General features: G+C 36.6%; 1 protein-coding gene across 1 annotated transcript; it reads left to right on the top strand.

The window, feature by feature from the left end:
* Positions 1 to 1,842: 1,842 nt before the first annotated feature.
* On the top strand, positions 1,843 to 2,588 carry LOC131874310 (proline-rich receptor-like protein kinase PERK2). Its single transcript, XM_059217619.1, has 2 exons — positions 1,843 to 2,182; positions 2,293 to 2,588. The coding sequence occupies exons 1-2, from the start codon at positions 1,843 to 1,845 to the stop codon at positions 2,586 to 2,588; spliced, it is 636 nt and encodes a 211-aa protein (XP_059073602.1).
* The last annotated feature ends 11,636 nt before the right edge of the window (positions 2,589 to 14,224 follow it).

The raw sequence follows: 14,224 nt of genomic DNA, 5'->3' as shown, positions 1-14,224 counted from the left end.
CCTCACTATGAGTCATGAAAAGCAAGGATACCAAAATTACAAAGCGAAGCCAATATCACTAAGTAACTTTAAGTATCAAGAAGGAAAATATGAGCAAAGTGTATGCCCCCACATTCAAGAGATCGTGCATGCCTTATCGGGAGTGACTACTTTAAGGTAGGATACACTGAAGAGAGACAAAATAGAGGGAGCATGTTATCACAAGGATTTATCCCCCAATTGAGGAATAAGCCCAAGGATAAGAAACACAAAACACAAGGCATGAGGTAGTTTTATTTTCTGTTGGGTCAGTATGTTGTATGATAACTTATGTATATAATATATATATGTGTATATAATAATCATCATTCCCCAAAGAAAGGAAAATTCCTTGGAAGAAAGGGAATAGAAAGTTGTCTTTTGAGTCAACATGAAATAGACCAAAAGAGATCTCAATGCTTTGCATCATCCTCAAGTAGACATTAAGAGAAAAATATAAGAACATTGATACACATAGAAGAATATCCACAAAAGATAAATAAAGTAGAGAGAGAGAGAGAGAGAGAGAGAGAGAAGACCTATGGTGCTAATGTTGCTAATCTAGCATGACATCCACCTCCCGATCTTGTTGATCACTGTTTCGAGAAGGCAGGCAACACGTCAGAGGAGCGGCATCGAGCACAATAGATGGAGATATCACAAGATCCAAACAAGGACTATGCTCATGTGGTAAGTCACTTTGTTCAACTCTAGGAGATAGGATTAGGGATTTTAAAATTTTTGCTGATAAATGCTTGTCAACATCAACATATTCATAGTCACTATCAGAAGCTTTAGGAGTTGTATTGCCATCATGAATAGCATTTTCACCTATTTATTCATCAAGATTTATAGAAAGAGGAGCTCACACATGAATAGAAGTAAAACCATCACATGTTTTTTGCAATTTACAATTGAGAGATTTAGGTTGAACATCTTTCTTAAGAGAAAAGGGAATCATGTCAACTATTGGAGTTCTAGGAGATTGAATATTTTGAGGGACAACTTCACTGTTAGAGTATTCGGGTATTTACTTGATTAATTAAACAATATTTGTTTAATTATTTAAGTTCCCTTTATCTCTTTTACACGTCAGCTAACTTTAGGTGCATAATAATTAATTCTTTTATTAATTATTATGTGCAAACCTAGGTTTTCCTTTATAGGGTTTCTTGACCTATTAAAGGTTGAGTTCATTTTTTTCATTGTAGGAAGAAGAAGGTTTTTTACATTACACTTTTTGTGAATATTGAGCTCTCTCTTTTTTAGCATATTTTCTATGTATTTCTTTCTTCTATGATTTGCTTCCTTGCTTCTCCTTGTAACAGGATTTTCAGCTTGCAGAGATCATTTGGGCTTCTGTGGTGTTGTATTTTCTCAACTCCAATATGGTATCAGAGCTTCAGATCTACAGCTACTTGTTCTTGTTTTGAGAATTTTTTGCTTTGGAAGCAGATCTGGGGTTTCAAGAATTTTTTTATGTACCTAAGGTTTGACCTTTTTTCTGAGCACTTTGGGCCTAAATGGACCTCACCATCATGCTCAGAAGGCCCAAAAACCCCTATGATCATATAAAATTTGACCTATTTTGGTTTCTGACCCTCTGGGAGTATTTTTTTCTCAAATCCAGGTCGTACGGCCCTGCCACGCAGTTCGAAAAAAAAATTCAAAAAAAAATTATTTTGCCTTTTTATGGCATGCAGGCCGAATTTTGATTTGTTCGAAAAAAAAAATCAAAAAAAAGGGTTTCAAAACAAAAAAAAAATTTGGATTTTTGCATAGGGTTCCGGACTAATAGTCCAGCCACCATTCGGCTGACTGGACATGTCAGTCGGGCCCCCCATCCAGCCCCCAGCCCCTCGTCAGACTCAGCTTCCGACCCCCATTGGCCTTGCAGCTCCCGCTAACCTGGCCCCTGCTGGCATTGGCCTTCCGCCCCCTGCCGGCTCCCGACCTCCGCCGGCACCACCTACGGCCTCCTCTGCGCCGCCGCTGTTGCACACCCTGGCCGCTGCACTTCCTCCCTACTGGCAGCTTGCTCCCTACTGCCGCTCCCTCTGTCGTCGCTACCTGCAGCACCTCCCGGCCCCGCCGGCAGCTTGCTCCCCGTCGCCGCTCCCTCTGGCATCGCTGCCTGCAGCACCTCCCAACCCTGGCCGCTACTGTAGCTCCCGGCCCCAGCTGCTGCTATAGCTCCTAGCCCCCGCTGCCGCTGCAGTCCTCGGCCCAGACTCGCCACCAGCACCCACAACTCCGCCTAGGTTGCTCCACCAGTGGCTCCGACCAACTTCAGGTCCTGCCGGAAACTGCCACCTACCAGACCCAGCGGCCTCCGGCCTCAGCGGTCCCTACCAGTAGCTCTTTCTGGCCCACACGGCTCCCTACTGGCCCTCACTGATGCCAACCTCTGGCTCCCCAGCCCGCTGCTTGCCGCTGCCTCTCGACCCACACCGCCCAGCTCTCCCCGGCGGCCCAGCTACTCCCGGCCTCTGCTGCCTATAGCGTCACCCTGGCCTGCACCGCCTAGATCTCCTCGGCGGCTCGACAGCTCCTCAGCCCATGCAGCCTAGCAGCTCCCCAGCGGCCCCGCCACTCCGGCCACCGCCCGGCCTCGCAACCGCCACCACCCGAAAACCACCCAGCAACCGATCAGCCACCACCCAACCACCAGAGCTCCACCTGACTACCGGTCTTCCACCGTCCAGCCACCAGGGCACCACTAGCCCGCCACCGGAGCACCACTCCTTGGCCACCTCCGCCCAAACAACCACCAGACTACCCCTTCCTCTTGTTTTGGAGGGGGGTTTGGTTTTTTCGCCATATCTTGGGCATACGGAGTCATTTTTTTGAAAACGAATAGGCATCAGAAAGCTAGTTCCAAGATGGACCTCATCATGTTGGTAATTCTTTCCAATTTTGCAATTTGATTTTGTTTTTTTCCAGTCAAAAGTGAGGTCTCATTTTTGCACTCCAGGAGATGTAGAATGAGCATCCGACCTCAGTTTTTCGAAAAGTTTATATATTTGGAAAGCATGTGCTGTGTACTTTCTAGTCATATCATTTTTATTTCTAGATTCTGCTTCATGCATATTTTATTCAATTTTTTGCTTTTCAGCACTCTGATGGATATCTTGGTTGTTTCAGGTCCTGGGATCTCTTCTCTGGGTAGGATGTCTCTATTTTGGTTCTCATTTCCATTTTATGTCTTATTATCATTGTAGCATTGTATATATGCAAACACACTGAGATAAAGTGTCATCATGCATTGTTTACTTGGGATCATGCACATCTTATGCCTTATTGTACATGCACTACTTCTATAGTGCCATGAGGGCGTTGATGTTTGCCTATTGTTTGCCATCTTCCTTTCTCTAGTGAGTGTTCCTTCCACGACATTCACCTCATAATGTGTGTCAAGTGAGTGTTCCTTCCACGACACCATGTACTTTTCTCAGCACCTTTGATGTTCCTGGTTCTTTGTCATGCATTTCTTCTTGGTTGTTCTTTTCAGTGTTCTTGTCCCTCTCCCTCTTCAGCATTATGGGGAGGTTTGTCATGTTGGTTCTAATGCTTTTGTGGTTCTATTAATTAGCTCTTCAGGCTTTGGTTTCTCATGCCATCTGTATCTTCGATTTCAATTGTTTTCCTTGTTTGCCTTCTGATTCGAGTAGTGTCATTTGAGGGCACTCATACAAATTATAGTATTCTCTACCTAGTCATGTTCTATTTCAGTGGAGGTTCTTCACATCAGCAGTTTCTCAGAGACAGTGTTTGCATCTATTTCTTGCTTTAGTGGTGTTCTTTTCCATCTCTTTTTGGAGTAGAGTTTTTTCCCATGTGGTTTTCTCTATTTCTCCGATTCATAGAGATTTGATTGTATTTGGGTACCTGATCAGGCCTTGTTGTCAGGACCCATCTTTCATGCGTTCAGTAGCTGTTCTAGGTTTTAGCTTCTCCCTCAGTCTAGCTTAAGGGGGGGTGTTAGAGTATTTGGGTATTTACTTGATTAATTAAACAATATTTGTTTAATTATTTAAGTTCCCTTTATCTCTTTTACACTTAAGCTAACTTTAGGTGCATAATAATTAATTCTTTTATTGATTATTATGTGCAAACCTAGGTTTTCCTTTTTAGGGTTTTTTGACCTATTAATGGTTGAGTTCATTCTTTTCATTGTAAGAAGAAGAAGGTTTTTTACATTACACTTTTTGTAAATATTGAGACCTCTCTTTTTTAGCATATTTTCTATGTATTTCTTTCTTCTGTGATTTGCTTCCTTGCTTCTCCTTGTAACAAGTTTTTCAGCTTGCAAAGATCATTTGGGCTCCTGTGGTGTTGTATTTTCTCAACTCCAATATTCACAAGCGCGATCATGATGTCTTCATCACCATTCTCTCACACAATGATTACATTGAGTCTTACCAGAAGGTTGAGAAGGAGGAACATTTGTTGAACGAGGAATATTGTCCTCTTTGATAGTTGAAGGTTTAGGTTGAGGTCTTTCAGGTTGAGAAAGAGGAGAGGAAAGCCTCTTCTCTCTATAAGAGGAAGGAGGTGGAACTGTGCCATATAAAGAAGGAATATTAGATGTAGGAAGGAGACCAGGTCTATCATGAGGAGGTACAGGTCTAGCCTTAGGAGGAATATTGTTGTATTTCTTAAGAGAAGGCATAGTCACATCCATAGGAATAGGTAGAGGATCTTGCTTAGGAGGAAGATTAGTTTAGAGGAATAATTTCATCTTCTAGAATGATATGAGTGTCCAATGTTGGGGATCTAGGTAGGCTCAAGGATAAGATCATATCTTTCTTCCATTTTTGATAAGATTGGAAAAGAGCATCGCTCCTTAATGGAAGAGATTGAAATCGCTTAGGACAAAAGAAATAAATAGAAACACTTGGTTTTCTTTCAGATGGTGAAAATAAACTATGGTTAACAATTATGATTTCTCCATTGTGGGGAAATTTTAAACACTTATGAATTGGATAAGCAATAGCCTTCATGGAAGATAGCCAAGGATAGCCTAACTTCACATGGAATTTCTCAAAAGAAGGAATGATAACAAAATTGACATCCATAGATTTAGTGTGAACTTCAACAGGAAGGGTGATAGAATTAATGGTAGAACAAGAGAATCCATCAAATAACTTCCCAACCACATTAGAATCAGCATATATTGGTTAATGCAATCATAAAAGGAAAAGATACTCCTTAGTGATGACATTAACCATGCAAGAGGGATCAACAAGAGCGTCATGAAAAGGTATATCCTTAACCTTCACAACTATATATAAAGGGCCATTAGGTTCTCTAATGGTCTCAATAGGGTCAAATATAATAGAAGGATCCTTAGGTGTCTCTTGTTTCTCGATCATATTCACCAAATTCGGAGTTGTAGAGGTGAAGTCATTAGGAGAAAAAGAGGTATGTTCAGTCTCAATCACATTAGAGGTATGAGAAGAAAAAAGATTAATGAAAATCTTAAAATTTTGATTAGGAGGAGCTATTGATTTGTTTCCCTTATCATTCACACCTACCACAAATATACTATTATTATCAATCAAATCTTGAATCTTACTTTGCAATGCAAAACATTTCTCAGTATTGTGACCAGGCTAACGATGAAATTGACAAAAGGAATCGTTATCAAAATAACGGGATGCAATCTTAGAGGGATCAATTGGTTTTATAGGAGGAAGTTTGATAACTCTTATTTGTAACAACTGAGACATTATACTATGTAAAGATTAATTCAAAGGAGTAAATTGTCTTTCTCTTTTGAAAATTTTAGAAATAAGAGGCACACTTGTTGTAGCATTCACATTGTTGTTGTTGATTATATCATTGAACTTGACAAAGCCTTTGGTTGGTTTAAACTTAGAAAATATTTGTTGAACACTCTACCCCTTATCACTCAGAGCCATAGGAGTAGATTGCTCTGTTTGACTCACAGCCAGGTTATAATTGTGGAGTGTTGCACACAACTACGGAAAGGAAGTAAAGTAAGACAAAAGAAGCTTTTGCCTGATATATTTTTGTAGATTATAAATGAAAATTATTTGAATATCATTATCAGGTATAGGAAAATAAATTTGAGTACACAAATTCTTATATCTACCAATGAAATCAGTTTGTTTTTCTTTAACAACTTGTTTACAATGAATTAAATCAGTCAAAGTGATTTTAGGACCAATGTTGTTTTGAAATTGCTGATGAATAAAAGCATTTGCTAACTATTGAAAAGAAGTGATAGAATAAGAAGGCAAAGAGAAATACCATTGTAAAGCCTTATCTCTTAGTGTTCTTGTAAACAATTTTGCAACCAATCTTTGATCAAAATAAAAATCAGTACATAAGGTTTGAAATGTTTTGAAATATGTTAGAGGATCACCTTTTCTATTATAGAGTTCCATTTGAGGGACCTCAACATGTTTAGGTGGGACAAATTTAACAATATCAAGAGAAAGTAGTCTCACGACATCAAATGTGAGCACACTAAATTTGGATTGACTCATGGAAGTAGTTTATTGTTGTAAGGAGGACACAGTTTGAGCAAGATAGTTAATGGCCACTTCGGTAGAATAATTCATGTTAGACATGGTTGATTGAGAAGGTAGTGTAATATATTTGAAGGAGGGCATTGATTGAGAATAAGGTGGTGGGAAATTAAGATAAAAAGGCATAGGTGATGATTGAGTAGGAAATTGGACTCTTATTAAAGGAGGAATAAAATTATTAAAAGAGTTGCCCCCTTGTGTCACATTGATTGGTTGAGGGATAGTAGAAATGCTTATTGAATACATAGGCAAAGATGGAGGATTAAATGAGGAAGAGGGATTACCCCATGACTAATTGTTGTAGGGATGATATTTTGAGTTGAAGTAGCCATGATGTTCGAGGTAAAAGTAGGAACACTAATCAAAGGAATAGAAGGATTGGCTTGTGTAGGAAGTTGTGAATAACCTAGGTTTTCAGCACAACTCTTTATAGGTACGACATTGGAATCAACAATATGAGCAATGCCACAATATATCAATTTCATTCTTATCACTTTCAATCATACATTTAAGGCCTTCAATTAATGGAAGAGATTCACTATTAGGGTATTATTGGGATATCCATTATTGAAAGTTATCAAATTGATTGTCCAATTTTGAAATTTGGTCTATGGAAACTCTAGTCAAAGCTTCATCTTCATCATAGGATTCATCAATGGGATAGATTGAGACATGATTAGGATGGGAAGAATTAGCATTATCCTCATTAAAGAAGTCACCCAAATTAGGCTCCATCTCCTCGGTAATTAATCATTGGGAAGCCTTAATTCTAATACTTCATCTAACGGGGATGGTATAGGTATGACTAATGGTAGTAAAACTCATGCACTAGGGGAGAAATTTAAATTTTTAATTTTAATTTTGAATTATAGGAACCAAGTTTACAAAATTGAATAATGCAAAATTTGAGAAAATAATGATTAAACAATTTGAACTTTGTTAAAGGGAGAAAATGACACAATTTACAAAAATAATTTTATGATAAATGAAAGGAAATTGGAATTTTAAAATTAGGGCCAATGAGATACCTCTTAATTTTAAAATTGACAAAATCAGAATTTTTAAAATCAACGCAGATTATAATTAACCACTAAATTTTAAAATTTTCCTTGAAATTTGAAACATTGAATTCGAAGGTACTTTCAATTTTAGAGAGATAAAAAATTGATAAAATCAGCCAATTTTCTAGATTTAAGTCGTTAACTACAGTCATAACAGTCTCCTGAAATTTCGAGAAAAAAGTCGAGGACCGTGTTGAAAGTGCACACGGTCCAACTAACTTTTTTCAAAAAAATTCAAGGATGAAAGTTACGATGATTTTAAAGCTAACCCCCCAAAATTGGTGGATTTTAGATCTCTAGATAGACAAAATTAAGGTTTGAATGTGAAAATAGGACCCTTTAGGGTTTTGAAAAAAATGAGGAATTGAATTGCAAATTTGAAAAGGGTCAAACCTAATGGATAGGTACACCTTGAAATATGCTTAGAAAACCAAAATTGATTGAAATTGATTGAAAATTGCACAAAATCCAATTAAATTTGAAAATTAGGCTTTTAGGACCTAACAATTTAATTTTCAAAATTTTGAATTTTGAAAAAGGAAGGAAATTGAAAAATTTGAATTTTGGGAAAGACGATAATTCTGAAACAGTCACCAATATGAAAATTAAATGGAAATTGAAATTTTGCATAATTTCAAGATGATTGTTGAAAATTAGGGTTTTGACAATTAACCACTTAATTTTGTGAATTTATTTTCCAAATTGAACAAGACAATGAAGAAATTGAATTTGACAAATTATGCAATTTTCAAATCTAAAACAATAGCAAGCAATTTTTGCAAAGCATAAGCTCAATTTCAATTTTAAAAACTAGGGTTTTGAATAATTAACCACTAAGTTTTTAGAAAAATTAAACTTGCAAATGAAAAATATAGAATGATTTTCAAAGTAAAGCATGCAAGATGTCAAGTTCACCAAAACGTGGTGTGGGGAAAAGTGAATGATGAGGATATCAAGAGGAAATATTTTCTTCCCTCCAAAGAGAGATGAAAGTTTCACTTTGGATTTCTCTTCAAACACTTTATCCACACTACATTTAAAAGAGGGGGGAAAATTCACTAGGTCCAATTTCTAAGGAAAGAAATTGAATACTAAATGAAATGGAAATGAGATGGAAGTAACAAGAAAACCCTCTTTTTGAATGGAAAATGAATTAATTATATGTTTTTAGACTAGGTGTAAAAGTAGCAAAGAACTGATTATAACTCGAGACGAAGTTATAATCAGTTCGTATAATACTAAATGAATTGGAAATGAGATGGAAGTAACAAGAAAACCCTCTTTTAGAATGGAAAATGATTTAATTATATGTTTTTAGACTAGGTGTAAAAGTAGCGTGGGATGAAGTTGGGCACCTGGATCTGATTATAATATGTTGAGACGAAGTTTCCCTCCAAATTTGAGGAAAAGTTGTCAAGACTGTGTTGAAAGTGCACACAGTCCTCCGAAAAATCCGCGAAATGAGAAAGGTTTTTTTTGCCTCTACAAATGGAGTCCAAATCTACAAATACAGTTGCACACCTACAATCTACACACAAAAAAGAGAGGAAAAGGGGTTGGGATTGGGGGTTTTCCTTCAGGTCAAACCCCAGTTTTGGAATTAACCAAATGATGAAAGAAAGTACTTGCAAGTAAATGTAAATGAAAGGCTGGAATGTATATCACCTCAAGGAAGGTTTCACTAGGAATGTAGATAGAATTTCTTGTGTGTAATTGAATGTTTAAAGGGATCTCCTCTTTGATGGTTGAATCCTTTACTTGAATGCAACACCTAGCCTTGAAGGGAGACTTGAGAATACTCAATGCTTGAAAGGAATGCTTGAATGCTCTTGAATGCTTGAATGCACGATCTCATGTATTTGAAACTTATACAAATGGGAGGGAAAATGTAACTTATATATTCATCAATTAGGGTTAATAGGTTTAATTTTTTGTCATAATCTGACATAGGGAAAGTTTTCTTGCTTTAATCACAAAGTTCAATGCATAGTTTGAAAGAAGGGGCCCCAAGATAGGGCAGGGATAGGGGTGCCATTCCCTTTCCTAGGGGGGACAAGGGCACCATGCCTCTATCCTTCCCTTAAGCTAGGATAGGAAGGAGGTTCAAGCAGTGTGTGGGGTAGAAAATGTGCAGTTTTTGGAGATTGGGCAAGTCTCGGGTCTTCGATCAGGCTTGGGGATTTGATTCACCAATGTGAACATCCTAATGTGGTTCAAAATTGCAAGGGTCACAATTTTATGACACTACAACCTTGAAGCTTGTGGTGACTTGGCACTTAGTTGGCATTGCAAGGCTACTAACAATCAACCCTCTATTGAACCTAAAGGGCTCAAAAATATGCTTTGACAAACTATACTATGGTTCAAGTATTTTCTAAATGATTTTTCATGTTTTAATAGTTTCAATATCTTGAAGTTGCATGTTGCTTTTTTTCTTCCATCTGGTGTCATTTGGAAAAAATTATGTTAGGGATTGCATATTCTAGTTTTATCCATTCTACGGGATGTAAGATGCATTTGGTCATTTCTTGTTTAATTATACATCATTTCAGATTTAGGGATTGAATTAGTCACTCCATACAATTATCACACATAAAATCTCAAGATATCACAGTTGTTGAGATCTTAGGGGTCTTTCAAAAAAATTGGGTGAAGACCAACTTGAGTTGACTAAGGAATTTGAGTAGTTTGTTCATCAAAACAAAATGGATGATGTGAAAGAACTCATACATCTTTGTGTTTCTAATAATTTTTCATTTAATATTGTAGAGTGTAAGGCACCTAAATAGGTGTGGGAAAATCTTATTGAGTTGTATGTTAAGGTCAATAAGTTCGGGATATTACAGCTTAAAGTATATCTTACTTCTCTTTCTCTAGATACATTTCCAACTATTCGAGATTTTCTTGCATAGTTCAAGTTGATTTTATCATAATTGAAAGGTTTTGGTCATGCCAAAGATGATAAAGAGTGTATCTACTTTATCTTTTATAAGGTAAGAGAAGCTTTTCAAGTTTAGGCCTCTACTTTTTATTCTACAATGAATTATATCGGAGAACATCATTTGACATGTTTTATGATCATCTAATTAGAGAGAAAACCAAGTTGATTCAGATGGATTCTCTTCCTAAGAGTCATGCTTTGATGGCTTAATCTTCTTAAATTAACGATAAAAATAAGAATAAACCCAAACTAAATTCTCCTCCAGGTGGTGGGCCTCTCTCCAAGCATAAGGTGAATAATAATCAAAAGACTAATCCTCAACCCCCTCTTCCTTCTAACTTAGGAGATTCATCCTCCAAGTCTACTAAGGAGAACAAAAATCATTCCTTTTTAGAAAATCAAGGCATATTGATTCATATTATTTTTCACTCGACTAGCAACATTGGAGGAAGCTATGAGGAAGCACATGCCTAAATCTTCTTCCTTGGGAAAAGGGAAATCTCTTTTAGCTAGAGCTTTCTCCTCTAGTAGTGATAGAACTTATATTCTTGATTTTGATGCTTCATGTCACATGAATCATGTTTTGGATATTCTTGAATCTCTTTTTTATAGTAGCACCTCTCTGTTCATTTTTACATTCTTCATAGAATCTAATTTTTGGGATAGGCTCAGTTTAGGTGAAGGATGGTTGCATGGATGATGTTTTTCTTGATCTTTATATTTCATGGAATCTACTTTCCATTTATCAATTTTTTAATCATATTTATTGGTGTCTTGTTTAGTTCTCTCCCAATGATGTGACTATTTGAGAGTTCCAAGATCCTAAGAAGGTTGTTTCTATAGGCATAGCTGAACATGTGGCCCATTTATATAGGTTTGATGGATTTGAGTCTTTATTGGGATCATCCTTTCTTGCTCATGTATATTTAGTGAGAAATATTTGACATGAGCATTTTGGACACGTAAAGTATAGATATCTTCAATAAATGGTCACACATAACTTGGTGATTGGTCTACCTCAAATCTCTTATTTAGAAGGAGTTTGTCAAGGTTTTGTACTTATAAAACATCATAAGGATCCCTTTCATAAGGCTATACCCACATGTGGTTTGGTATCACTTGAGTTGGTACATAGTGACCTCACATCATTTCTACTCCTCCATTTCTAGGTGCTAAGCATGTTCCCACAATTATTGATGACTTCTCCTAATGCACATGGATGTACTTTTTAAGTACAAGGATGAGGCTCTTTAATTTTTCATGGCTTTCCATGCATTTGTGGAGGACTCATTTATTTCTCTTCATAAAATCCACTTTAATAATGGGGGAATATGTCATTCATGCATTCTAAGACTTTTATAGTGATTGATGTATTCTTTATTAACACACAATTCCATACACTGCTCAATAGAAGGGTGTGGCTGAGCAGAAGTGTAGCATCATAAATTGTACACCCTTAATTGGGTGGTATAATTACATGCTGAGGTTTAGCACCTACCTTAGTGTGTTTTCACGTTTCCTTTTAAATTTATTTTATGTATTTAATTAATTAATTTAATTAAATCTTGTATTTTTTATTCCTTCATACATCATAAAATTGGGCCCTTAATCCTAAGTGTGCCCCTTTTTATTTTACTCTTTCAATTAATTGATTCATCAAAAACCCTAATTGTGTCCTATTTTGATCTTTAAGGCCTTATTTCAGATATCAAAACATCTCAAATTGTCACATTCTCCTGGGAATAATCTTATAATCACAATATCTCGCATCCCTAAAAAATTGGAAAAAAGTTGGTCGAACCAATGCGAATCACATTGGTCCCTACTTTTTCTCCCCAAATTTCAGGATCATATCTTGGAGGTATTATAATTGTTTAAATATGACTTGGTGTGAAATTATATTGATTCCAGGTCATCCTATGATCGAAAACAAAGTTAGGGTTTCATACATATAGCCTTTTATTTCCTCATTTGAAGGAGCCTCTTATGAAGTGAAAGTACAAGTTTATACAAAGTCTTCAACCAGAAAATCAAGAATCAATAAAGTCTTCATCAACCATTTTCATCATCAATCGAAGCTTTGGATATATTGAAGAATAATAGGAGATCGCTGACTATTGATTAGCTTGTACCTCTCCCTTAGGGTTTGGTATCGTTTGATGTTATTTTCATGTCTCTATGTGATTTTCACAATACTTGTTTTCATATTTATAGTCATGCTTTAGATCCATTGTTGTATTTATGATTTGAAGAATTTGCATTTACATTTATATTTATTTAAGGTTTACTCTCCAAGCGTAGGATATAACTCTAGGTTTACATTTAGGATCTTGCATACACACAAGGTTCTAGCACACACACATTTCAACTTTATGGCTATTTGTGGAGGTGGAAATCACCAAAACAAGAGGTTTGACTAAGTAACAACCCTATATAGCCACTTAAACACCATTTTTCCAAGTTGTAGGTGCAAGTACAAATATTTGGCGAACACAATCTTCAAAAATGATTGAACTCGCAAGTGTAGATCCAAGATCAGAAAAAGGTCTCAGTTTTCTCAAACTGGGCTGTGGCACCCTATTCCTCCCAATTTTTTTACTTCTTTTGGTAGTTTGACTATGCAGAGTCTCAGACAACAGTTTCCTGAAGTACAACTCTATGTGAAATATCAAGGACCAAGGCATTGTGCCCTAGCCTTACTCAGTCAAAGATCATATTTTGGTGACAAGTGCACATCTGAATTCCTTTTCCTTATTTGTACCTAGTGATTTAGTTTCAGATATGCAATTTTTAGTATTTCAGTTTACATCTTTATTTTTGCTTATCTCTCTTAGCATAGTTTATCATTTCATTACATTTCACACTTCCCCTCATTGCAACAAAGGAATAGAAACCCTCAAGATATTCCTTGACTCTCTTTCACAAGAAGTAGTCAAAGTGAATCATCTACTTAGGCTCTTTCATATTCCAATGAGTGGAGGAAATTTGGGCTAGGTCTTTGTCTACCTAATCCCATTTTTCCCCATCACAAGAAGAATAGGACTTTGCAAGAGATGACCAATTGTATGTTTCAATATAGGTCAATGACTACAATATTTTGGGCAAAAGCTATCAATTGTGCCAAGTACATTTAGAATCACATGCCTCACAAGGTAGTGTAGAATATGATTCCCAAGGAGATTTGGTCTCATTTCAAGCCTAAGGTATCCTTATTTAGAGTATTTGATAGCAATACATGGACATTCTTTCCACATGATAGGTGCAAAGAAATAGAGAAGAAGAGATAGCGATTGATTTTTGTTGTCTATTGTGAGGATGTGAAGGGTTATTGTTTATTTAACCTTGTCACTAGAGAGGTTCATTTTCATCATGGTGTTCATTTTGATGAGTCCTCACTCCAACGGATTCTCCTTCACAAGCCTCTTCCTCTCTTATTTCCTTTTCTTCTTAAGAGGATGTTTTTCTTCCTACAAATAATGATGATGATGCTTCCACTAATGGTCCTAATCTTGGTGATGAGGTTTCTTTAAATCCCCTTCTAGCACTCACTAGGCCTCCTTGGGATCATAAACTTATTGAGGAGGTTGTTTCTCTTGCAGGTAATCCCATAGCTACTCATCAAACTTGTTACTAAACTTTAGGTGTCA

Source organism: Cryptomeria japonica, chromosome 3 (genome assembly GCF_030272615.1).
Source record: "Cryptomeria japonica chromosome 3, Sugi_1.0, whole genome shotgun sequence".
NCBI classification, from domain to species: domain Eukaryota; kingdom Viridiplantae; phylum Streptophyta; class Pinopsida; order Cupressales; family Cupressaceae; genus Cryptomeria; species Cryptomeria japonica.
The sequence above is the reverse complement of the archived record's forward strand: the minus strand, read 5'-3'. Positions and strand labels throughout refer to the sequence as shown.

What these genes read in the sequence shown, in the direction of transcription:
- LOC131874310 (XM_059217619.1), top strand. Translation starts at nt 1,843, where the DNA reads ATGTCAGTCGGGCCCCCCATCCAGCCCCCAGCCCCTCGTCAGACTCAG. An exon ending in TCCCAACCCTGGCCGCTACT is followed by an intron (nt 2,183 to 2,292) that starts GTAGCTCCCGGC and finishes TTGCTCCACCAG; the next exon opens with TGGCTCCGACCAACTTCAGG.